We start from the raw sequence: 26821 nt of genomic DNA on the forward strand, positions 1-26821 counted from the left end.
GCACCCTAAACTGGGGAGCAGGGTGTGGCCAGCTGCAAAAAAGGGCAAGCCTCCTCCACCTTTTAACATTTGCTGAAAAGGGGGGATTTTTGCAGATGCTAAAGATGCAAGAACTCTGTCCTCGTTTGCATCTGTTCATCCTACTGGGGAGAATAAATCCCAGTGAGCCCAAAAACATAGTAAAATAAGCAAACGCGCGTAGGATGCGGGCTGTAATCTTTTACAACCGCCCTGCGAGGTTGGCCAAAATTACTGCAGGATGAACAACTCTCTCTGTGTGTGTTACATCCCAGTCTGGCACCCTACTTCCTCCTCCTCTGGCTCTTTCTACAAGAGAAAAAAGTTTCGTGTGTGTAATTATTTTAAATCCCAATTCGGCACCGACATCCTCGTCCTCTGCCCCTTCGCCCTTCTCTTCCTTCTGCCTAATGGCGCGTCTCTTGAAACCTCCTTCTCTCCCGCTTGCCTCGGGGAGGGAAACTCGGCTTTTCCTTCTCCTCGCCTGCCAGGCCTCACGCCCCGCAGCCGCAGATTCGGCCCGCCGTTCCAGGCTAGACCGTTAAGCGAGCGGGAGGACAAAGAGCTGACAAGGCGCCCAAGAACGTGGGCGCCATGAGACTCCGCCTGCCGTGGCTCCTCCTCGGCGCTACCCTTTGGACGGGCCTTGGTGAGTGAGGAGGAGAGCAACGACAATAGCGGTTGGTGGTGATAGGCCCCAAGCCAGGCCCGACTCCCTCACGCACACAGGGCCCAGCCTCGCTTCGTTGCGCGGCTCTACCCGCCGCGTCGACCTCCAGTGCCGCCACAATTGGGAAGATTCTCCACAAAGGCGCAAGGGCCCGCCGCTCCTTATCACCGGGCCGGGAGTTATTCTGCCTTTTCTCGCCCCGTAGAAAGGGGCTGATAAAGGCACAAGAGCGGGCCAAGGCTCTGGTCTTCCCCGCTTCGCTAGAGTCGCTTGGGAACCCTAACTTATCATATAGCGCCATCCTTGTATAGCGCTTTACCGAATTTCTTAAGTGAGAAAGTGCTCGCAAGGAAGTTGCAACCTAAGGGTTGTATGCCACCCAGAGTAAACCTATTGAAAAGAATAAACGTGGCTAACCTTGGCCCATTAATTTCAGTGGGCCTCCCCTGAGGAGAAGTTAGTTGGATACAATGCTCTAGGCACTGCTAGATTGTAGGGATGGGCAACAAATTGGATACCGTTCACATTTAAAGCCAAATTTAACAAATTCACACATTCCCAAATAATATGAGAACTCAATCCTTTGAAACTTGTACTTATCTGAATTTTGAGATGCAGTTCTCCAACCAATGTATTTTCCAAAAATGCATATATTAGGGGAAAGTGTGCACAAAATGAATATATTGGTGAAAATAACATGCAAAACTGCATTATATTAGGATAACTTGCTTGCAAAGAAAGTGCACATTAGTCACATACAAAAATATTAGAAGAAAATCCTGCTAAAATGCTGAATAATTTTCATGAGGTTTTTTTTTAAAGTTCACAAATTGCAGAAATGTGGAAAACCAAATTTAAGGTCAGAAAAACCTAAACTGAGAGAACTGAAATTGACAGATCATTCCATCCCTATTTGATGGGGTTTGTGGGTTGGTATTCAGCAGCATATATTGAGGACTTCCAGACTGGCAACATATGCACCATCCATTTAAAGCAAATCCCTTCCTCTCTCCCAAGAACCTACTGCTGGGTGCTATTCCATTATATCCTGGCAAACTGAGGCTGCTCAATTAAAGCTGATTTGAAGCGCTTGCCAAACAAACCTGCTGCTTCCCATCAAAACAGAACTTATAAGGAAGTTACAGGACATAACATTGATTGGAAATGTCCACCTCCAAATTTTAGCAGGTGCAAACAGTATCAAAAAACTGCCTGATAACCTTCAGGAGCACAAATCATCATGAATGCAAAATAAAAAGGGCACCTGGAGGGGGCTTGATACAGCATATTTAATCTATGATACCTTACAGAATTTTTCCCTCCTTCCAAGGAGCTTGCAATTTAAATTTTGACACAGGGGCCCGGGGGGTGGGGGAGAGAGACAAGATTAGAAAAGGATGGCCATGAAACAAGTTCTCTGTGCTTTTATGTAGAAATTGATCAAACAAACCTGTCTGTCATGAACCACCCTGTTCACATCTTGTAAGTTCAGGTCTGTGGCTTCCTTTATGGAATCAATCCATCGCTTGCTTGGCCTTCCTCTTTTTCTACTCCCTTCTGTTCTTCCCAGCATTGTTGTCTTTTCTAGTGAATCATGTCTGCTCGTTATGTGTCCAAAGTATGATAACCTCAGTTTCATCATTTTGGCTTCTAGTAACAGTTATGGTTTAATTTGTTCTAACTCCCAATTATTTGTCTTTTTCACAGTCCATGGTATGCACAAAGCTCTCCTCCAACACCACATTTCAAATGAGTTGATTTTTCTCTCATCCGCTTTTTTCACTGTCCAACTTTCACATCCATACATAGAGATCAAGAAAACCATGGTCTGAATGATCCTGACTTTAGTGTTAAGTGATACATCTTTGCATTTGAGGACCTTTTCTAGTCCTCTCATAGCGGCCCTCCCCAGTCCTAGCCTTCTTCTAATATCTTGACTATTGTCTCCATTTTGGTTAATGACTGTGCCAAGGCACTGATAATCCTTGACAAGTTCAATGTCCTCGTTGTCAACTTTAAAGTTACATAAATCTTTTTGACATTCCGTTGTAGTCCTGTTTTTGTGCTTTCCTCTTTAACTTTCATGAACATTCGTTTCAAATCATTTCTGGTTTCTGCTAGTAGTATGGTATCGTCTGCATATCTTAAATTACTGATATGTCTCCCTCCAGTTTTCACACCTGCTTCATCTTGGTCTTTCCGACACCCTTTCCGATTGGGAACCAATAGGTTTCTCCATATTCTGTCCTTACAGTAGCCTCTTGTCCAGAGTATAGGTTGAGCATCAGGACAATCAGATGCTGTGGCAACCCCCATTTCTTTTAAAGCATTCCATAGTTTTTCATGATCTACACAATCAAAGCCTTTGCTGTAATCTATAAAGCACAGGGTGATTTTCTTCTGAAATTCCTTGCTCCGTTTCTTTATCCAACGCACGTTTGCGATATGATCTCTGGTGCCTCTTCCCTTTCTAAATCCAGCTTGGACGTCTGGCATTTCTTGCTCCATATATGGTAAGAGCCTTTGTTGTAGAATCTTGAGCATTACTTTACTTGCATAAGGCAATAGTTCAATAATTACTGCATTCCCTGGGATACCTTTCTTTGAAATTGGGATATATATTGAACGCTTCCAGTCTGTGGGCCATTGTTTAGTTTTCTATATTTCTTGACAGATTTCAGTCAAAATTTGGACAGATTCAGTCTCAGTAACTTGTAGCAGCTCTATTGGTGTGCCATCTATTACAGGTGATTGGTTTCTTCTAAGTATTTTAAGAGCAGCTTTCACCTCGCATTCTAAAATTTCTGGTTCTTCATTATATGGTTCCTCCATGAATGAATCTGTCATCCTGTCATCTCTTTTATAGAGTTCTTCAGTGTATTGCTTCCATCTTCCTTTTATTTCATCTCGGTCAGTCAGTGTGTTCTCCTGTTGATTATTCAACATCCCTACTCGTGGTTTAAATTTCCCTTTCATTTCTCTTGTTCTTCCCTTTTTGTTGTCCTCTTCTATTTCTATGCAATAACTATTATAATAGTTCTTTGTCCCTACGTACTTGTCACTGTATTGTTGCATTTAGGGTTCTGACTTTGTTTCTATCTCCTTTTGCTTTTGCTTTCCTTCTCTCTTTAACCATTTTAAGAGTTTCTTCAGTCATCCATTGAGGTCTTTCTTTTTAACTAGAGGTATTGTCTTTTTGTGTTCTTCCCTGATAACGTCTCTGCCTTCACTCCATAGTTCTTCTGGTTCTCTGTCAGCTAAGTTTAAAGCCTCAAACCTGTTCCTTATTCGATCTTTATATTCTTCTGGGATGTTATTTAAATTGTATTTTGGCATTATGATTGCTTTGCTGTTCTTCTTTAGCTTTACTCTGATTTTCGATATGACCAGTTCATGATCTGTACCGCAGTCTGCTCCTGGTCTTGTTTTCGCAGAAAGTATGGAACTTTTCCATCTTCTGCTACCAATTATATAATCAGTTTGATTCCTATATTGACCATTTGGTGATGTCCACGTGTACAGTTGTCTTTTTGGTTGCTCAAAAAATGTGTTTGCAAGAAACAAATCATTGGCTTCACAGAATTCAAATTCTTTCTCCTGCTTCATTTCTGTCTCCTACGCCCCATTTCCCCACAATTCCTAGTTCTTCTCTGTTCCCTACTTTTGCATTCCAGTCCCCCATGGTTATCAGCACATCTTGTTTTGGTGTGTGATCAATCTCTTCCTGTACTCCTGTGTAAAATCTCTCCAATTCCTCTTCTTCTGCATTTGCCGTTGGAGCATAGATTTGGATTATGGTTATGTTAATAGGTTTCCCATTTAATTTCATTGATATCCCTCACTCAGACCTTGCGTTGTAGCTCCTAATTGCTTTTGCTACATCACTTCTCACTATTAAAGCAATCCCATTTCTTCTTAATTTCTCAATTCCTGCATAAAATATTTTGTAGTTGCCTGATTGAAAATGTCCCATTCCTGTCCATTTTAATTCACAAAAATATTCACATATTTTAATTCACAAAAATATGTACATTAGTCAAAACTGCCTACAAAAATGTATTAGGAGAAATTCGCACTAAAATGCTAGAGAATTTTCATAAGATTTTTTTAAAAAAAAAAAAACACAAATTGCTGCAGAAATGTGGAACACTGAATTTTACATTGGAAAAATGAGAAACAGAGAGAACCAAAACTGATAGATCTTTCCATCCCTACTTGGCACCCACAGCATTTTCATCAAGGTACATGTGCCACCACCTCATTTTTTAACAAAAAAATAACTAGTGGCAGTACCCAAAATAATCAGGAGGGACAGAAGGCTGTGAGCCCAATGGAGCCCACAGGCACTGGCTTGGTGACCCCAGTTTTAAGAGATGGATGTAACTTTTAGCTGCCTTATAGTGAATCAGATCATTGGTCCATCTAGCTCAGTATTGGCTGCACTGACTGGCAGTGACTCTATAGGGTTTCAGACAGGGAAACTTTCTTAGCTCTGCCTAGAGGTAACAGGGATTGAATCAGGGACTTTCTGCATGCAAAGCAGTTGCTGTGGCCCTTCCCTTAATGAAGGACTTACAGCTAGGGTTGCCGGGTTCAAGGCCTGAGACTGATCTTGTAAAGAGAAAGTCAGCCAAGTGCAGGTGTTCTTGCAACATTGTAATGGGAAAAACCACAAGGTGGAATTCTCCCTCCCTTTTAAAGACCCAGAAGACCTCTTGGAGGCTGGGCCTGGCAACCAAGAAGTCTTCTGTATCTTTAAAAGTTGTGCAGGGGGAAGGGAGAATTCCACCGTGTGGTTTTTCCCATTACAGAGTTGCCAGAGCACCTGCACTTGGCTGACTTTCTCTTCTCCTAAAGATACAGGATCAGTCTCAGGCCTTGAACCTGGCAACCCTACTTACAGCCCTATTTTTGTCTTCTTCAGATTGTCAAACATTTTTACACATCACGTATCCAAAGAAGTTACCATCCAACAAAACTGAAGATGGTCTAGGAGATGATGAGGTATTTTGGAATTAAGAAACATAATTATTCAACAACTTGAGCTATAAACATTTTTATTTTAAAAAAATGGCTTAAACATAAGAGAAGCAGATGAAGAATGAAACAAGAATGTTATGTTGCTAATAAATTATGTGTGTTAAAATTAAATAAAATAGTTTAACGGGGTATTCCTGTGCAAGTTTTCTGGGGAGTAAATCCCATCACATTAACTGAGGTTTACCCCCAGGTATATGTACATAGGATTCCATTGCAAATTTTAATTTCTTTTATGTAACTTGAAAACTTGGATCCCATTTTTAAAAAATAGATTCTGTGGACAAATTAGGACAATTTGCTCAGTATATGATACCTTGCAGAATGACTCCCAAAATTTGTGAGGCATTTTTTTTCTGAATTAAAACTGGAGATAATGCTTGACCTTTACATTTGAAAAGGTTTACTTTAAAAGTGAGGGAGTGTAGAATGACCCATCCTCAGAGGAGCTGCCCACCACCAGTGTTTTTGTGTGAATCCCTTTTGTGCGTAAATCTCCTGATAGGAAGGAAGGAAGGAAAGATTGCTCCTCCTCCCCCTTTATCCATGCAGAGGCTTCATGGACACCTCCTCCTCTTCCTCCTCCTCACATCAACCCAGGCATCCTGAGCATCTTCTTAAATAAGTAGTCCCTTGGATACTCTAAGAACAGCCTCCTTTGATAGAGATCAGCTGCTGCTGGACCAAGCAAGGAACTGCTCCTTTAAGGAGACAGGCAGCTGTTGAAGAGGACAGATTGATTGACTATTTGGATAGGTGGTGGAAGGAAATCCCTCCTACCCACCTGCAGAATGCCAAGCAGTCAGAGAAGGACTCTCAACCACCTGATCCTTCAACATACAAACCTCTGAAATGAAAAGGGTCATCAGCAAAGCAAATAATTTGCTTTATTATAAAAACAGACTGCTTACTCCTTTTGGTTTTACTACATTACTGATGCAGTTTGTGGTTCAGGGGAAAGCATAACAGCTGTTGGTACTGTTCCAAATATTTTTGGCAAGTTAAATTAATCTGTCCCCATGTGCTGAAAGTCTAAGGGAGGGTCCTTAAATCATGTATGACATCAACATATTCCCCACCCAATGGATTAAAAGCACACACAAGTAAAAAAGAACTAGAAGTCCAAACCTCTTAAATGCCTTTAAAGAGTTTCTAACGCCATGATTTTGGAAGAGTTCTATTCAGTCCCATTGTATTTATTTAACAAATAAATACTTGGCATGCATTCTGATTTTGAGCCTCAGCTGGCTGTAGGGCTTTGGATGCATGTTTGCCTTTTCAGATTTCATTGAGTTCAGGAGAACTTCAGGAGACTGCAGAGTGAGATTGTTTTCCCACTTTGGTTTTATTGAGTAATTCAGAGCAGATCTATAAAAACTGTCTTCCCAGTACTGACAACAACACTTGTGGGCAACTGTCTTGAAGCCACAAAAAGGAAGGAGTTACAGTTCCTTCCAGTCAAGTAGCTTTCCAAATCCTCCTCTCAGGCTTCTCTATGTCCCAGAGGTATGGGACAAGGTATGGAATCATTTAATTGACTAAGGCTGCAATCCTAACCCCAGTTACTTGGCAGTAAGCCAGGGCTTATTTCTGAGTAGACGTGTTTAGGATTGTGCTGTAAGTCACCTTAAGGACATTAAAAGAGCCTCACTGGGTTTCCCATGTGGTCAACCAAATACCTCTGGGAAGCCCACAAACAGGACACGTGCTTGCTGTTACTCCACATCTCCTGGGACCCTCCAGCCATCATTTAGATGGGTAAATGTGTAGAGAACCCCATGCACAGCTATCTGGGCACTAGAGATGTGGAAGAAATTCAATTCAGTTTGCATTTAAAGCCAAATCTATCAAATCTACACTTTTTGAACAATATGAGAACTGAAACACAGCCATCCTTCAAAATTCACTTATCTGAATTTTGCAGGGTAGTTCTCTTGCCAAACAATGTTTACAAAAATGCATATATTAAGGGAACGTATGCATAAAAGTGAATGCATTATATTAAGATAAATGGCAAAAATGTGTACATTAGTCAAAACTGCATACAAAAATGTGTTTATTATAAGAAATTTGCACTAAAATGCTACTGAATTTTCATGAGGATTTTTAAAAAATTGCTGAAAAAATACAGAGAACTGGATTTAAGATTGAAAGAAGGAGAAACTGAGAGAGCTGAAACTGACAGCTTCTTCTATCCCTAGTTCATTCTACAGCTGTGCATAAGAATCTTTGGATCAGAGCATATATTAATTAATCATAATTTTAGCAAGAGCACTCCCGCTTCTACTGTTTTCTTTAGCAGCAGCCCAACTCCATTACCTCTTGAGGGATCCCCCAAGCAGCAATTTCTCCTAGATGCTCATAAGCTGCTTGCAGAGAGCCCTTCTGAACCAGAAGCTTGAAGCCAAAGGTTTGGCAGGCTGTTTTGAATCAACGTGCTATTACTTCCCCTCTCTGCCCATTCTCCTCCTTGCTGAAGGGGCAACACTGAGATTAAGAAGGAGGAAGCTGACAGCCAAGACCATCCCTTAGACTGGTTGTAAGTAAGAAGGCCAGGCAGATGGAGTCTGGCTGAGGACAGACTGAGGCTGGTGGGGGAGTGCCCTTTTTGCCCTAATGGAGTAGCCTCCACTGGAGGAAGGTTAGCCCATCGCTTCCATAGCTTTTGCTGCCGTTACCAAATACGCTTCCGTAGAGACGTTTAGTGTGTAGAAACACAGTTTCATAATACTCTTTTGATGGATTGTTTGTTTTCTTTGTTTTCTTCTGAATGCTCCAGAGCACACAGACTTATATTATTACAATAAAAAAGAAGAGCTACACAGTTCATCTGAAGCAACAGTAAGTGACTGCCTATTCTTAACTCCTTGGCTTGTGTGAGCATGAGTCATCATTGTTCAGCAGCTGACCAAGTCTTCTGTAAGCTCGTCTTCTTGCTTGTTCCTGATTAATGAGCACTGGAAAGATGCAACATGGCATTTTTAGCAGTATTTGACACTGGCCTGGTTCACATGTCATACTAAGCCAAACCATGGGTTAGCACCGTGAATTCATGACCATGTGAACTCTGAGAGGAGACTGTGGCCACTTTGCTCCTCCCTGGTGATTTTGCTGCTGTGCCATGTTGAGCTAAGCCATAATTTGGCTAATGGTTTAGCACTGCTGAACAAACATAGTTTACATAGGTATAGGACAAACCTTGGTTACAGTTGTGATTTGTTTGGAGAAAGCTAAACTATGAGCCCGGTTTGGACAACTTGCTAAGCTAAACTATGCCTTAGTGCAGTGCAGCAGCAAAATGAGAACTTAAGTGGCTGCAATCTGTTCTCCAGGAGCCCACATGTTCACACTAACCTATGGTTTGGTTTGGTTTAGCGTGACTTGTGAACCAAGCCACTTACTAAATTGCATCTGGTTTTGATTTCACTAATCAATGGTGGGCCATCTCCAAGGCTGGGCATTTTCTAACCCGCCATTTCCTCAACAGTGCTATCAGTCTCACGTTGCTCAAAGCCCTCCAGAAGGTTAGAGGCAACAAAGCCCCCCCCCGCAAGGATTTCTTTGTTTATTGATTAAGAAAACATCTTACCCAGCTCTTCAGCAACAAGTTTCCAGACTGGCTTACAAGTGATTAAAGATGCAAACAAAACAAAACAAAACCCAATAAAAATAATAATACAACATCCCAAGAAAACAGCACAGTAGATTAAAAAAATCTAGCAATGATTGAAAACTAAAGACTCAAAGGCCTTGACGAAATAACAAGGTCTTCACCTGCCATTGAAAGGAAAAGAGAGATGGCATCAGACAAACCCCCTTGGGGAGAGAAACTGAAAAGGCTGTATATCCAGTTACCGCCATCCTTATCTCTGATGGCAGAAAAAAGACCTAGGAGGATAACACTCAGGCAAGTTTATTTATTTAATTTTTATTTATTTATTAAATTTATAGCCCATCCTTCCTCCCAGAAGGAGCTCAGGGCAGCAAACAAAAGCACTTTAAAACTTACTAAAGCAAAACATCTTTAAAAATATATTAAAACAAAGCAAGTTCATATGGGATTCCTTATGCAAGGGCTCCAAATCCTGGAGCCAGCCTGGGTTCAAGTGATTATAATTTATACTGCTATTGCCATTTCTGTCTATAAAGCCAGTTTCCAAGATTCTACACTTTTCCAACACACTGCTACACTTTAATGTGACCTAGAAACAGAAGTCAAGAGACTCTGGCTACTTCGATTATTAAGAGCTGAGGATGCCAGAGGTAGAGAACAGATGTAGTCCCCCACTACCCAATGGTGTCTCTTCAAACACCCCTTGACATTCTTCTATGGAAGTGAATGGGTAGGTATAGTACATTACTGGAAAGGGAGACACCATTGTGGTGAGGGCAACCTTCCCTTCATCCTCGTGTCACTGTGCAAACTGATGGGGAGACCTGCTGTAAGGAGCTCTGCCTTTTACTGTTATGATGGACATTTGGCTAGTAGTATTTATTGATGGTGTGCCTCTCCACTTAGCACTGTCAGTAAACTTCAGATGCATTCAACTGTTTGTATTGCTCAGGTTGCTAGTGGACAAAGAAAGGGCCCAATATTCTAGGGGAACTTCACTAGTTACATCTACAATCCAACCCTGTGAAACTTTTCCTGGAGGGCAGTCAGTTATCCTTTTTTTTGCAATACTGACATGAACACTATTTTGTTGTGTTTCATTCACAGAACATTTTTGCCAAACGACTTTATGGTTTATACATACAACCAAGGAGGCTTTGTGCATCCCAGTTCCCCACGTATTCAGGTAAGAAAACACAGTTCTTTGCTGTGTTTTGATGTCATTTCATAGATTTAGAGTGCAGTCTAAATCTCTTCGCTACCCTCTGGAAGGGCTTTATGGAGCAGTGGACCACCACCAGCTCCACTACAGTGCCAGAAGGTGGTGGTGATGGTGGTGGCAGTAAGACTACTGCACCTGTCTGGATCTGCTGCAGCGATCAGGCCTGATGCCTTCGCAGAATCAAACAGATCCCAGTCAGGTCAGGTCAGCTCATCCCCCTGAGGTTAGGCAGAAGGGGGAGCACCACACCAGTGCATCACTCTGTCGGTGGTGGCTGGCAGGAGGCCAGCTTATTCAGGAGATCTGGGCAGAAAAACACCTCTGCCTAGTCTGCCCACACCCCCAGTCTGGTGCAAGGGCGGTTTGGATTACTCTGCCCTTTATTTGTTGTAAGCATTTACATTAATAGGGACACACTCCCCCATCTCTCTCCCCACATCATACAGGGCGACCAAGGCATTTTCTGTGCCAAAACCAGGTCTAAACTCCGATTGAAATGGATCTAGAAAATCGGTTTCATCCAAAAGAGCCTGGATCTGGCCTGCAACCACCCCTTCAGAATCTTGCCCAAGAAGGGAATATTAGCGGCTGGCTGATCATTATTCAGATGATCCAGGGAGGGTTTCTTAAGGAGTGGTCTTACCACCACCTCTTTTTAGGACAACCCCTTCTCACAAGGAGGTATTAATCGTCTCCAGCCCTGCCCCCCCCCCAAAAAAAATTTCAGGTATGTCACCTCCCAAAGCAGTGTACAAATTTTTATAAAGATCTAATTCAGAATAATAGAAGAAAATTTGGGCAAAAGGGTATTTATAAAAGCACCCATCTCAGCATGCTAAAAAACCCCGGGGACAAGTAGAAATAAGCCTTCCCTTGACACTAGTAAGGATAGTGACAGACAAGTGTCTTTGGTGAGCAATTTCCAAAGAAGAAGCTCCACAACAGATCCTGGGTCACCCCCTTGCCTTGCCTCAAACAGCCCAGGGACACACAGAAAAGTCTCTGAAGAGGATCTTAATACCCATGTATGTTCATGTGGAAACAGGCAGTCCTTGAGGTATCCTAGTTTTAAGCCATATATTTATGTATTTATTTGTAAAATCTATATTTTATTTTATTTAAGGTAATTTATATACATTTTAATTGTCAAAACCTCTAAGCAGTTTACATAAGATACCTCTTTCCTCATAAAAATGACCACAGTGTGGGTCACAACAACATGCAAAATTCTATAAAACAGTCATAGAAATATTTAAAAATCTAACATTCAGAATCCAGTTTTATATATAATATCCATTTGTCTCTCTTTAGTCAAGCCCAGTGCTCAAAAGATCAAAAGGCCTGGTGGAAGAGGAATGTTTTTACCTGGTGCTGAAAGCTTGCCATTGTTGGTGCCTGCCTAACCTCAGGGGGAAGAGCCTTCCACAACTGGGGGGCCACAACTGTGAAAGCCCCGTTATGAATCCTGGTAGTCCAGGCTTCATATGGCAATGGTTCAACCAAAAGGGCCAACCAAAAGAACTCAGACCATGGGCAAGATGGTACAAGAAGCTTGGTGTGACGCCCTTCCCTGGCTCTCCCTGTCAGGTTCCTACCTGCTCGTGGTTACTGCCTGTCACTAGGCACCACCAGGGACTCCACCAGTCCGGACTGTCCTTTTTTATGGTTTCTCTCCCCGCTCTAGCACAGATCTCAACAGATCCCCCTGCTAGGCAGCACCACCAGTCACGTCCTATAACCAGTATTCCCAGAGACTCTGCCTGAGTCTCTCTATCAGGTTACCTCTGTGACTGAGTGCTTAAGCTATCCCACTCCCTTTGTATCAATGCAGATAATTCTGGTTTGCTCTGAATACTTGTGGTGTTATATTCTCCCCTTCACCGCTGCCACCATTTGTTTCCCTTCAGCCTTGGTATTTACCTTACCCTCCCTTCTGGTCTGTGAAACCCCAGCCAAGGATCAGGCCTTTGGTAAACCAAATATATTTATTAAATAACAGAGATAACAAGATTTCTTTATAAAGGCACTTAAGCATATGGTTTCATCTATTCCTGAGGTACTGGTCTTAGTATTAATCCGAACTCCACACTCTCCTCACATCCACCAACTCTCCACCCAATCTCCTCTCAAAAACCCACCAAAACAACCCACTCACGATCACCGTCCACCCAGATTCAACTGTCATCCTTCCATTTATACTCTCAGCCATTCTAAACACTCAGCCAATCATCCAGCATTCTACTGCCCATTCACTCCCCCCTCCTCTTTCATTCCACTTACCATGTATCTCCTATACAAACAGCACTTACCATATTTACACTAATACAGGATCATCACATTTCCCCCCCCTTAAAATAACGGCAGACTATTATTCCTGTTCCAGGATTCATACGCCGCGTTAACAAATAAAACAAGTCTGTCTGGGGAAAATGTCTTTCTTTGTTCCTCCGTCTGGTCACGTCACTGCAGTCCCAGCCACCTGCCTTGACAGTCCATCGGCCAATACATTGTCCTTGCCTTTTATGAACTGGAAGTCCACTTGATAGTCTTGTAGGGCCCAGGACCACCTCTGCAGCATAGTATTATGGTTTTTCATAGTCTGTAACCATAACAAGGCCCGATGATCCGTTGTTACCATGAATCTTCATCCCCACACGTATGGGCGCAACTTATTCAGTCCCCACACGACCGCTAGGCACTCCTTTTGGACCGACGAATAGTTTTTCTCCCTCGGCGTCAGCTTGCAACTCAGATACGCCACTGGATGTCTGGTGCCTTCTCTCTCCTGCAGCAAGACGACTCCCAGCGCCAGGTCCGACGCATCTGTAGCCACGATGAACGGTTGCTCATAGTCTGGTGCTATTAATATGGGTCCTTGGCACAAGGCTTGCTTCAGCAGATCACAAGCCTTCTGACATTCATCCGTCCATACCACATGCTCAGAACACTTCTTCTTTGTCAATTCATGCAAGGGGGTTGCGATTTCCCCAAAATTTTTCACAAACTTCCTATAAAAACCAGCCACACCTAGAAATGCCCTAACTTGCTTTTTGGTTAAGGGGATAGGCCACGCTTGTATTGCCTCCACGTTGCTCCATAAGGGGGTGATTTTCCCACTCCCCACCTTATGTCCTAAATAGATTACTTCCTTTAGTCCAAACTGGCATTTCTTAGCTTTTATTGTGAGGCCTGCTTTTCTTAATGCCTCTAATACTGTGGTCAGGTGTTGGACATGCTCAGGCACCGACTTGCTAAAAATGGCCACGTCGTCGATATAGGCCACTGCAAAATCTGACATGCCTCGCAACACAGTATTGATTAGCCTCTGAAACGAACTTGGTGAGTTCCTTAGTCCCATGGGTAAGGTCACAAACTCATATAACCCATCTGGTGTACTGAAGGCAGTTTTGGCTCTGGATTGCTCGTCTAGTTCCATTTGCCAAAATCCTTTACAGAAGTCTAACGTAGAGATAATGGTTGCTGCCCCCAATAACTCTAACATTGCGTCTACCCTGGGCATAGGATACGCATCTGGGACCGTAATTTTATTGATTAGCCGATAATCAATGCAAAATCTTGTCGTTCCATCTTTTTTCGGAACCAGGACAATACTTGAGGCCCAGGGACTGATAGATTCCCTGATCACTCCTAGTTCCAGCATATCTTCGACCTCCTTTTTGACCTCACTCAAAACTTTCCCATTCACACGGTACGGCATAGATCTGATTGGGGCATGATCTCCAGTATCAATGGAATGTCTGGCTATACTGGTTCGGCCAGGTTTATTGCTAAAGAGATTCCCATAGTTTTTCAAAACTCTCAGAATCTCTTCTTTTACTTCCTCCTTCACCTCCTCCGACCATTCCAATTGATCTACCCCTCCTTTGTCTTTGCTTTCCTGTACCAAATCTGGAAGTTCAGGCCCACTTCCCTCAGGGAATAAGGTAACTTGCAACACCTTTGCATCCCTGGTATGGTAAGGCTTTAACATATTTACATGAACCACTTTGCTTTTGTTTAATTGGTCTGTGGTGATTACATACGTCACTGTGTCAAGCCTTTCTCTTATGGTATATGGTCCTTCCCAGTTAGCCTGTAATTTGTCATGTTTCCTGGGTATGAATGCCATAACCATATGTCCCACCTCATACACATGTTCCCTGGCTGTTCTGTCATACCAGTAACTTTGCTTCTCCTGTGCTTGACTCAAATTCTCTTTCACTACTTCCATCATTGATGTTAATTTATTGCGGAATTCCAATACAAAATCTACTACAGATGTTTTGTACTCTCCCAGGGTTCCTTCCCATGAATTGTTTAACAGTTCCAAAGGTCCCCTCACTTTTCTAGTGAACATCAGTTCAAAGGGTGAGAAGCCTGTTGACTCTTGAGGGACTTCTCGGTACGCAAATAAGAAGCATCCCAACTGTTCATCCCAGTCTTGTGGGTGATCTTGAACATAGCTTCTTATCATGCCCTTCAAAACGCCATTGAATCTCTCAGTTAGCCCATTAGTGGCGGGATGGTAAGTAGTGGTCTTTAAATGTTTTAGACCGCAACATTTCCACATACATTGCATCACTTCTCCCATGAATACACTGCCTTGATCCGTCAGCACTTCATGAGGGAAACCCAGCCTCATAAAGATTTTTAATAAAGCCTCTGCCACTACAGGGGCTTCTACAGATCTTAGTGCTTCTGCGTCTGGGTACCTGGTGGCAAAATCCACCACCACCAGTAGATATTTCTTGCCATGCCTTGTGGGTTTGGAAAAAGGGCCCACCAAATCTATTCCCACTCTATAAAAGGGTTGTCCAATTATAGGAAGGGGCTTTAAGGGTGCCTTAGTCTTTACTCCACTTTTTCCCACCTTTTGGCATATACCACAAGATAGACAATGTTGTTTTACATCTTTGGAGATGTTTGGCCAATAATAGTGTGCAGCCAATCTCCTCTTGGTCTTTTTTATTCCCAGATGTCCTGCACATGGGACATCGTGGGCTACCTCTAGCAATCTGGTTCTGTATTTGCTAGGTACTATCAATTGCTTCACTGGTTCACATTCATCCTTTCTCTCAGCAGGCATCCACAGTCTATATAAAATCCCATTCTCACACACAACTTGATTCCTCAGTTTGTCAGTGAAAGGAATCTGTTGGGTCAGGGATTGCTCCTTTTTTTGCTTCAAACTGGTATCCTTATTAAGTTCTTCCCTGAAATGCTTTGTCTCTTCCCCAGAGACCATTTGATACAGTTTGTCTCCTTCAGCAGGCCTGCCAAGGGTTGCTATGGGGACCTGAGGCTCGCAAACAGATTCCACCCTGTTTCCTTCAGCCCCTTTTAACATGGCTTCTGTTTCTCTGCCAAGTTGCTGTCTGGTCACCACATATATTTTCCCTTGTGCCCCCATAACATCTCTTCCCAGTATCACTGGTTCTTGTTGTTGGGCATTAATGCCTACTTTATATTTGCCCTCTCGGCCTCTCCACTCCATTTTCACTAGGGCCATAGGCAAGCTTTCTGGTCTACCCCTCACTCCTTGAATAGTCACAGTTTCCTGAGGTAATATTTCCTCAGATTTTATTAAATCTGGCCTCAGTAACGTCTGAGCGGCACCAGTATCAAGCAATGCCCAATAATTTGCCCCTTGTACACTCACTTCCTCTCTCAGACTTGAATCAAGGTCTGTTACTTCTGTCCAGTTTATCTGGCAGAACTGAACCTTTTTCGTGGTTAGATCTTTTGGTTCTATTTTTACTGCCCTTGTCTGAGCAGGATTACTAATGGGGTTGGCAACCTCACATTGAAAACGTAGGTGCCCCGGTCTACCACATTTATAGCATAATTTCTCCTCTGTTTTAGGGTACACAGATCCACTCTGGGGTGTCCTGTGCCCTTCAGATTTTACTGGAGGACTCACTCGTTGTGGCACCACAGCCTTTCTGCTGCCACTATATGGTCTGGGTTTAAAATCTCTTGATGTTTTCCCCACCCAGCCAGTTCTATTGGAGGCAAAGTGATCCGCCATCTCTGCAGCCTCCTGCACCGATGTAGGGGAACGGTCTTTGACCAGGAGCCTTATTTCTGGTGGTAACTGATGGTATAATTGATCCAGTATCATGAGGCTTTTCACCTCTTCCACTGACTGAGCTTTGGCACTACTCATCCACTTTCCAAATATATCCATCAGCTTTGCTCCCAGTTCAACAAAAGACCTCCCTGCTTGGATCTGACAGTTTTGGAATAACTTTCTAAAATAGTCAGGTCCCAGTCTGAATCTTTTGTAGACTGCCTCTTTAAACTCAGCATAGGTGACGGGCCTGTCTGAGGGGAAATATTGGTATACCTCTGCCAATTCCCCTTTGATCAGGTTTGATAAATACTGCATGTATTTATCTTCAGGTAGCCCCCACAACTGAGCTGCCTTTTCAAAGGTTGTGAGATAAATTTGAGGATCTTGACCAGGCTCATAAACAGCAAAGTCCTTTGGAGTAATTTTTATTTTTGTTTCATTTCTGTCCTTTCTTGTTTCATCAGAATGAAACTTCTCTCTTTCAAATTTTAATTTTTCTACCTGTAATTCAGCATCCACTCTCATTCTCTCAAATTCCAACTCCCTCTGCTTTTCTTTCTCATCATCCTCAATCTCTCAGTTTCCATCCTCAACTTCTCAGTTTCTAACTCTCGCTGCTTTTCTTTCTCATCCATTTCAATGACCCTCTGCTTGTCTTTTTCCTCAGCCTCCCTCCTCAATCTCTCAGTTTCTAACTCTCGCTGTTTATCTTTTTCCTCAGCCTCCCATCTTAACTTCTCTCTCAAATACTCTATATAAGCGGGATTGCTTAAGTATCCTTCTGGGGTCTCTTCCCTGACAGGTTGTTTTTGCTGGGCAGTTGCAAATCCTATAAGTGCTACCCTCAATTCATCTACCCCTTTACCCTCGTGAGGTAAATTGAATGTTATGCACTTCTCCACCAGCTCCTCTCTTTTCATTTTTATATATTCAGCCATGGTGTTTGAGTTCACTCACTCTTTGCCACACACTCTTTGCCAGTCACTCTCACAAGTAATCTTGTTTTGTTATTTCTGTTTGTCACACCACTGTTAGGGATTCTCTAGTATTCATACCACCGCTACAGCCAACACCTGTGACGTAGTCTCCTTTGTTCGTATCCCACTGCTACTGCCACCACATGTGATGCCCTTCCCTGGCTCTCCCTGTCAGGTTCCCACCTGCTCGTGGTTACTGCCTGTCACTAGGCACCACCAGGGACTCCACCAGTCCGGACTGTCCTTTTTTATGGTTTCTCTCCCCGCTCTAGCACAGATCTCAACAGATCCCCCTGCTAGGCAGCACCACCAGTCACGTCCTATAACCAGTATTCCCAGAGACTCTGCCTGAGTCTCTCTATCAGGTTACCTCTGTGACTGAGTGCTTAAGCTATCCCACTCCCTTTGTATCAATGCAGATAATTCTGGTTTGCTCTGAATACTTGTGGTGTTATATTCTCCCCTTCACCGCTGCCACCATTTGTTTCCCTTCAGCCTTGGTATTTACCTTACCCTCCCTTCTGGTCTGTGAAACCCCAGCCAAGGATCAGGCCTTTGGTAAACCAAATATATTTATTAAATAACAGAGATAACAAGATTTCTTTATAAAGGCACTTAAGCATATGGTTTCATCTATTCCTGAGGTACTGGTCTTAGTATTAATCCGAACTCCACACTCTCCTCACATCCACCAACTCTCCACCCAATCTCCTCTCAAAAACCCACCAAAACAACCCACTCACGATCACCGTCCACCCAGATTCAACTGTCATCCTTCCATTTATACTCTCAGCCATTCTAAACACTCAGCCAATCATCCAGCATTCTACTGCCCATTCACTCCCCCCTCCTCTTTCATTCCACTTACCATGTATCTCCTATACAAACAGCACTTACCATATTTACACTAATGCAGGATCATCACACTTGGTCCTGAGCCATTTAGGGCTTTATGTGTCAAAAGTAGCACCTTGAATTGGGCCTAAAAACAGATGGAATGCTGTGGAACTGTTTCAAGACAAGTGGGGCTTGTTCCATATGTCCAGCTCCAGTTAGTAACTAGGTGATCTATTCTGTACATTCTGGATTAGCCTAGCTGCTGTATTCTGTACTAGCTGTGCTTTCTGGACTGTCTTCAAGGACAGCCTCACATACAATGCATTGCATTCCCATGAACAGCATAAATAACTGGCTAAGCTATCTCGGTCTGTGAGAGGCCATAGCTGGCACGCTGGCCTCAACTGGTGGAAAATGGTTAGAAGCAATATTCTCAGGTAACTGGGGTTGTGTGTGCGTGCGCACACAGACAAAGGGTTGTGGGGCCAAGGGTGAGGTTTAACAACTGCATTTAAGTCTGGTTAATAGAGAATATCTGTTGGGGAGGTGTGCTTGGTCAACTGCTTTTTAATTATTACTTTTTAAATAACTTTAGGGTGAATGCTTCTATGAAGGGTATATCCAAGGCTTCCCTAACTCTGTTGCAGTACTCAGCACCTGTTTGGGGCTCAGGTAAAAGACTTCAACAGTTTGAGTTAATTCTCTGTCAAACCTAGTATCCTGTCTCTGACATAAGTCACGCATCAGAAGTGCATGACCTGTCCCTCCTCCTCTCCGACTCCCATCCTTGTATTTCACACTCTGCTTGAGTGGAATCTTCAGAACAGTCCAGGTTATTTATATTCTTAAAATTCATCCCTCTTCTCTGAGCCGTGAAAAGTTCCTGGGTGCACTGGAGATCACTCGAGCTTTATTAGAGTTTTTGGTACTATTTGAGTTTATTTACAAATATGCAGGTTGAACATAGGTGGAGGTACAGCTTAAGCACCCCATCCGATAGCCAGAGTCCACTATCCCTGCTCATATGAGATCAGAGGAGGTGGCCAGCACTTTAAGATACTCACAGAGCCCAAATACAGGACTAGAATGCTCCAGGGATTGGCACTGGACCCTTTCTTGGATTATGTGTGTTGGCAAGTGTTCCACAGTGTCAATCCGTGACGCTAACCCTTTTCCATCCCTGGAATGCCCTGTTGGAATAATTGAGTTTTAAGAAGGGAGTTGAAGGAAGATAAAGGGGCGACATCATTAAGGCGTTCTGGGAGATAATTCCAAACATAAGGGGCAGCCAAGGGGAAAGAGTGGAGTCATTTGCTGAAGCAGGAGGTTGAGTGTTTGAGATGGAGGCAAAAGTCAGAGGCAGGATTTTATTGGGGCATGAGACAGGATAAAAAATGGGTGCTTGTTCTGGATCTGGGAGTGGATAGGAAGCCACCATAGGGATTTGAGGTGTGTGTCACGTGCCCAGAGTGATGAGGGAGCAATGAAAGACATTCTTAGCATCCCACATGAAATAGCATTAAGCGGGTTTGAGGTTTATTCTGCCCCAACAGCTTTTTCTAAAGCCTTCTTATACCTCGCCTTTTTCTGTCCCCCCCCCCCCAAGAGGGCTGCTGCAGTTTGAGAATGTTAGCTATGGGATTGAGCATTTGGAATCCTCAACTAACTTTGAGCACCTGGTTTATGAAATAAGCAACAGAAACCTCCAGAGCCCACTTTGGACTGAAGATTCGTCATCTACACAAAGGCGAATGTGGAGTGAAGACTTCTCTTATAAGCTGCTTTCAGATACAGTGGTGAGTGCCAATCATTGTCTTTCATTTTTAAACCAACCTTTAGGATTGATTACCCTCTTATTAATGTTACTAAGCAGAGTTCTTAGGGTGGTTTGCAATACGTATAAAATACAAGAAAACAGACAAGAGTTACTAGAGTGGGAAAAGATGTATACAACCCCCTGCCAATCTGAGACATTCCAGCAGATGCCACCCTGGATCCCTGGACCATAGCAGGTATCAGAGGAAATAATCCTGGCTGCTGAGGCGTACCTGGCATTGGTGTTCTGAGGCCAGCCCTTCTAGTTGCAGATACAGAATGTAGGAGGATGTCTTTAGTTAAACACATAGCAGGGGCAGGGAACACAGGAAGCTGCCTTACTCTGGGTTAGACCATTGGTCCATCTAGCTCAGTACTGTCTACACTGACTGGCAGCAGCTCCCTCATGTTTCAGGCAGGAGTCTCTCCCAGCCCTACATGGAGATCCCAGGATCTAGCCTGGGACCTTCTGCATGCAAAGCAGATGCTCTACCACTGAGCTACGGCTCTTACTTCACGCCCAGGGGCCAAATATGGCCCTCCAGGTCTCTCTAGCAGGCTCTCAGGAGTCTGCCCAGGCCATGCCCTCACTGGCCCTGCTCTGCATCCACTTCTAGTGATTTTATCTGGCTAGAGTGTGTCCTTGAATTGTGATAATACCTCTTGGTTGCCTGGATGGAGAGTGGCAGGTGTGACCAAACACTGGTGTGCGGACTCCAAAAGGTTGCCAACAAGGGATCATGGCCTCTGGGATGAGAAAGGTTCTGCACTCCTGATATTTAATACGAAACTAACACAGAACAGCTACATTGGGGCATATCCGAGCTGGATGCGTCTATGCAGTTGGGCCAGCATGATATGTTCAGACTTCCTGCTGTCAGTCAACAATCTGGCTGCTGAATTCTGCAGGTAGGTGGGGGTGCAGGGACAGGCAGTCTAGGAACAACTGAGTCTGTATCTGCTGAGATTCAGCATCCAGGGAACCACCACGGAAAAGGCCTGTTCTTGTGTTGCCATCCTCCATCAGAAGGGGGCGCTCAAAGAAGGGCCTCAGTTGATGAATGCAGGGTCTGGGTAGGAATGCAGTGACAAAAAAGAATTTTAAGTGGAAATTCGATGAAGATGTGGACTTCGTAGCTGCTTAGCTAGGCTGGAGAGATGAAATAAATAAATAAATAAATAAATAAATATTTATTTATTTATTATTTGATTTATATCCAGCCCTTCCTCCCAACAGCTGCCCAGGGCGGCAAACAGAAGCACATCAAAACATCATAAAAACAGACCCTAAAATACACCAAAACAAAACAACTTAAAAAAAAATTTTTTTAAAGCTTTTACACCATCTTTAAAAAAGGGTTAAAAAACATATTGTTTTTAAAAAAAACATATTAAAAAGCAATTCCAACACTGACGCAGACTGGGATAGGTCTCAACTTAAAAGGCTTGTTGAAAGAGGAAAGTTGTCAAAAGGCGCCGAAAAGATAAGGGATGACACCTGCCTAATATTTAAGGGGAGGGAAATAAACAAAGTACTGAAAATCTTCTGCCGGTAGAAGCCGAAGCACAGTTCTCTCTGTGCCAAAGTGACAGTTTGGCAGAAGATGGAGGTGCTAGCCTGTTCTCAGCAGTGTTTAAGCACCACCCCAGGGGACAGGATTAAAGCTGTTGGCTCAACACGGGTCAGCTGACACAGGGGAGGGGGAGAGCATTCCATTTGGACCTATGAAGCTTCTGCCCCTGGCTTGTGTATGCAGTCTCAGCAGCAGATACAGACTGAGCTGTCCTTAGACTGCCTGACCAGCAGCCAGATTATTGCTTGGGAGCAGGATGTCTGAACATATAATGCTGTCCTGACTGTTGGTTAGTTTCTAGCATCAGTTCAAAGTGCTAGGTTTGACATATAAAGCTTTTTGTAGCTCAGGTCCCCAGTACCTTAGGGACTGCCTCTCTGAACTTACCCAGACCCTGCTTTCATTGCCTGAGACCCTTTTTTATGCACCCCCTCTGAATGTGAGCACAGGCCTTTTCCATGGTGCCCCCCCCCCCGGCTGCGGAATACTCTCCTGAGGGAGGTGCACCTGACATCATCATCATCAACTTTTAGGCATCAGGCAAAGACTTCCTTACTTACCTAGGCATTTGATTCTTCACTGGGTTGCTTTGATGATACCCTAGCCTGTTGTGGTGTTCATCTTTTAGTAGAGTGGGGTAAGATTTGTCCTTTGTATAATATTGCATGATGAGTACTTTTAGTCAATAATGTTGTTGTATCCTTTTTTTGATGTTTGTTTTAAACTTTGTATTCTTTTTTTATAATTGTAAGTCGCTTCAAGACAGTTTATGTAGTAAGTGATAAAAAGTGTAATAAATAGTAATAATAATACCTTATGGCCAACATGGTAGCTTTCCTGCTTGACTGCCTGCTTCATGACTTACCACTTTCCAGACCAACACCTACTTGCCTTCAGACATCAAGGTCTAACACTAATCTTGGTATTCAAATACCTTGTCATGCACAGCTAGGCATATTTCTCTCATGCTTCTCTTGATTGCAGCAGTGTTTTGTTTTTTTCAACAGTATCCACACTTCTTTGCACAAAAACTCTGAAAGGAATAGGAGTTGAGTGCAATGGTGCTTATGGTGAAGAGATTTGCTGTAGATTATATCCTTTAGTAAACAGTGAAAAAGGTGAACTGGACAGATGTACAGTTTTTGTTGTTATTTTCAGCAATGCAGTTTGAGGTGCTGCAGGATTTGGTTCTAGTAATCGATGGTAATGTCAACCAACTTTGCATTATAAAAGTACCAGTGATGAAAATACTTGGAGGAAGGGTGGGGTATACATTTAATTAATTAAATAAATAAGATATATAAATGATTACTAAAGTTGATTTATTCTGTCTGTTCTCAGCCACTGTCAGATGTCACTAAAACACACAGATACATAGAACTATATATCGTTTTGGACAAGGGTTTGGTAAGTCGCTGATCATGAAGAACATATGCCCTTTGAATCCTAGGAAAGGTATTTCCTGGGACCAGCATGGTGGAATGGAGAGTGTTGCACTTAGATGGTGAGATCTGGCATCATGTCTCTTCTTATGCGGTAGACTTGGTCTAACCTAGCTTGCAAGGCTACTGTTGGGAATATAAAATGAGATTTCATCAAGTACTCATTGAGTTCCTTTGCTGAAGACTGAGATTCAAGCATGACAGGTAGATGGTGAGGACCATAACATGCCATCTCATGTCATGCAGCTAAAGACTCTGAGCTAGGGAGGGAGGGAGAGAGAGGGAGAGAGACAGAGTGTACGCACGCACGCACGCACACGCACGCACACGCACACATATACACACACAGGGAGGACTCCACTTTTGTTTCAGCAGCCTCTCTGCTGAACAGACAAGTTTCATTTTAGCCTCTGTGTGTGGTGCTTGACTGCAAGGTGAAGCAGTTGTCAGAAGTGTTGTGGCAGGAGCCCAAATCAGCCCATTGAGCTCATTGAATTGAGACACATCCTCCTGCCCTGCTGACCTTGTTGCATGACTAGCAACCTTGCTATTTTTCTTTTAAAAAATACCCCTAATTCAAAACCTAAAATAAGATACATACCTTAAGAACATAAGAATTGCCTTGCTGGGTCAGGATGAAACTAGAAGATGGAAACACAAGGTCATGTGTTTCCCCCATAAGCTTAATGTGGCGATGAGAGGACCCTTACCAGGGAGTAGTGGCAGGAACAAGGGCTGTGCCTAAACCTTCCCCCAGTGCTATTCATCAGTTCTTAATGGATTTTAAGTTTAAGATTCTTTTTTAATCCTGCTCTTAAGCAAAAAAGCTCCCAGAGTGGCCTGCAGATCAACTACAGATCAATAAAAGACAAGGCAGTTTCTGCCCTGAGGCTTACAGTCTAAAAGAAACAACGCTTTTTTTAGAAAGAGTAAGCTGATTTTATGTCTCATGAAGGGGCAGCAAATTGTTAGCTATTTAGTTAATTATTATATTTTTCCTGGATAAAGAATAAACAACAATACAACTAACAATACAACTAACGGTGCGTAAAAACAACATAGTTTTATATTGTATTTTTGCTCTTCTTTGTAAGCTCTTTGAGTATTTCTGTAATAGAAAAGCAGGGTATAAATATTAAATCTAAATCTAATCTAAATCTAACACAAAAGGAGGAAGGAAACATGCAAACTCAGGCACTGGGTTCTTAAAGTTACAAAGTTCTTGACAAGGACCGCCTGGGATGGAAAACTGTCCTGGGAAAGGAGGTGTCAAAAGGCACTGGTCTCTCAGCAGAGCTGATAGCAGCCCTGCTTTCCATCTCTCCCTCTGCTGAAGCTTGAGGGAATGAATGGCTGCTGCTAGGTGACCCTTGAAGAAGGAAGGAGAAGCCTGATGGAGCACAGCCAATGGAATAGTCTTCCTTCCCATCTTTCCCTCTGTTCCAGCCTGATGGATTTCCCCCTGAAGTTCTCTCCAGGCAATTGTAATTGACTTTCTTCACCCAAACCAGACTCCAGTGCTGAAACTAGAAATAACTTGGCAGAGAGGAAGAAAATAGGTGGAGGGGAGGCTATATGTATGGGAGAATTGGAAGGCACCTGGAGGGGCTTAACACCCCTTCCTCACCAATTGTCTCCTGTAAGCACCCTTGCAATCCTGTTATCACAGCAAATGTGGGTTTGGGAGCCAAACTCGATGCAGCACTAAATGTGTGTTTAGCAATCCCAAGATGTTCCTATTTTGGGGTGGGATTCAGTCACAAACATACAAATTCAGGTTGTGTGATTACATTTGATTTAGTGCTCTTGCATACAAACTAACCCCCCATGCCCCAAAATCAGATTTTTTGCAATAAAGAAAGTGATATGAAAATGCACTGGATAGTATGGGATAATGGTTACTTGATGCTACATTATAATAATCATCCTGCAAAGAAATGCTTGGTAAATAGCAACTGTTGTCTAATCTCCTCGCCAACATTGTGCAGGCAAATCAAGATGAATGCTGAATAAACAGGTTGTCTGGAAGTGATTACATCAGGGTTTTTTTCAGTAATATTATTATTATTTATTAAAAAAAACTCATGAAATATTTAGTTTAGCCCCGAAAACTCCTGTTTGCTGCCATAATAAAGCTCACATTTTTAAAAAAGGTCTCAGTGCTGACATCAAAAAAGGGCTCAATGTATGTGTGTCTATAGTATTGCAGCACATTGAAAGCTGTCCTGCTTCAGCCACTTGGCACTGGCTGCTCCGTCACTGCCACTTTATCTTCTCGAGATGAGAGGAGGTTGCAGCTGTAGGGCCCTTTCTTTCCCATTTGCGGTGATGGGAAGCAGCAGTGAGAATGTTCCCTGCACGTGAAGGGAGGAGGCAGCCAGGGAGATGGGAATGTACCAAGAGAGGTGACTCCCCTGCCTCATTGTTGCTGCTGCCACTTCCTCCTGTTGCTGAGAAAGAAGGTGCACCATGTCCTTGCACTCATGTCCTCCTTTTGGACTTCTCACAGGCATCTGGTTGGCCACCATGAGAACAGAATGTTGAACTAGATGGACCTTTGGTCTGATCCTGCAGGGCTGATCAAACATTATTTTAACAGCTGCAGTCTCCTTCCATCTTAGGCATCTTAGGCAACTGGCCTGCTTCATCCACCAAGAGAAGGTGGCAGCTATGGAGGTGCTAGTCAAGTGGTTGTGTACCATTGTTTGATTCACTCCTATGGAAGGATGGAAGGATCTGACCATTTCAATTCTCTCCATTTCTCATTTTCCCAATCTTAAATTCTGTTCTGCAGAAATTTGTTTTTTTTAAAAAAAAAAACCTCATAAAAATGCTTCACCATTGTAATGTGAATTTCTCCTAATAAACAGATTTTTCAATGCAGTTTTGACTGAGCACATTTTTGCAGTTTCTCCTAATATAATACATGTTTGTATGTTATTTTCACTAATTTATTCATTTTCCCTAATGCATGCATTTTTGTAAACTTTGGTTGGTTGGAGAACTACAGCATAAAATTCAGATAAGTGCAAGTTTCAAAGGATGGTTGTGCTACAGTTCTCATATTCCTTTGGATAGTGCAAATTTGATAGATTCAGCTTTAAATGCAAACAGAATAAAATTTCTCCCCCATCTGTACTGCTATGCTACAGCCACACACGCACTGAAAAGCGAGCTCTTCAAGTGCATCCAAAGCACCTCATGACTCTTTTTGATATATGCCTGGCTCAGCATCCAGTTTAGCTCTCAGACCAAACTGAATCTGGCTCAGCATTCTGTTGCCAGTGCTGGTGGTATACAAATGTTCTCTTGTATTGCTTATATTTGTTATGATGCATGCAACTGATTCTTTTTGCAGTTCAACTATTTGGGTGGAAACGGTGACACTGTAACCAACAGCATAGCACAGCTTATCGGCTTTGTCAACAGTGTAAGTTACTGCCATGTTTTGTTTTGTTTTCAAACTGATATGAGCCACTTGGATGTTTTCGTTTGGCTATCGCTCTAATGACCTTGTTTTGCAAGCATCTGTGTTGGCAAAAT

At 43.0% G+C, this 26821-nt stretch overlaps 1 protein-coding gene across 1 annotated transcript in view; it reads left to right on the plus strand.

Moving 5' to 3' along the window:
• The first annotated feature begins 362 nt into the window (after positions 1 to 362).
• The window catches only part of LOC133368301 (disintegrin and metalloproteinase domain-containing protein 32-like), a 61855-nt gene continuing 35396 nt past the window's right edge, over positions 363 to 26821 (plus strand). Inside the window, exons 1-8 of the mRNA XM_061592361.1 lie at positions 363 to 667; positions 5613 to 5692; positions 8505 to 8566; positions 10446 to 10524; positions 19043 to 19119; positions 20054 to 20243; positions 23178 to 23243; positions 26637 to 26708. Coding sequence (XP_061448345.1) covers positions 613 to 667; positions 5613 to 5692; positions 8505 to 8566; positions 10446 to 10524; positions 19043 to 19119; positions 20054 to 20243; positions 23178 to 23243; positions 26637 to 26708 — 681 coding nt within the window. The 5' untranslated portion in view covers positions 363 to 612. The remainder of the gene's footprint in view (positions 668 to 5612; positions 5693 to 8504; positions 8567 to 10445; positions 10525 to 19042; positions 19120 to 20053; positions 20244 to 23177; positions 23244 to 26636; positions 26709 to 26821) is intronic.

The sequence above is a fragment of the Rhineura floridana genome, chromosome 12 (genome assembly GCF_030035675.1).
Source record: "Rhineura floridana isolate rRhiFlo1 chromosome 12, rRhiFlo1.hap2, whole genome shotgun sequence".
Lineage (NCBI taxonomy): Eukaryota > Metazoa > Chordata > Lepidosauria > Squamata > Rhineuridae > Rhineura > Rhineura floridana.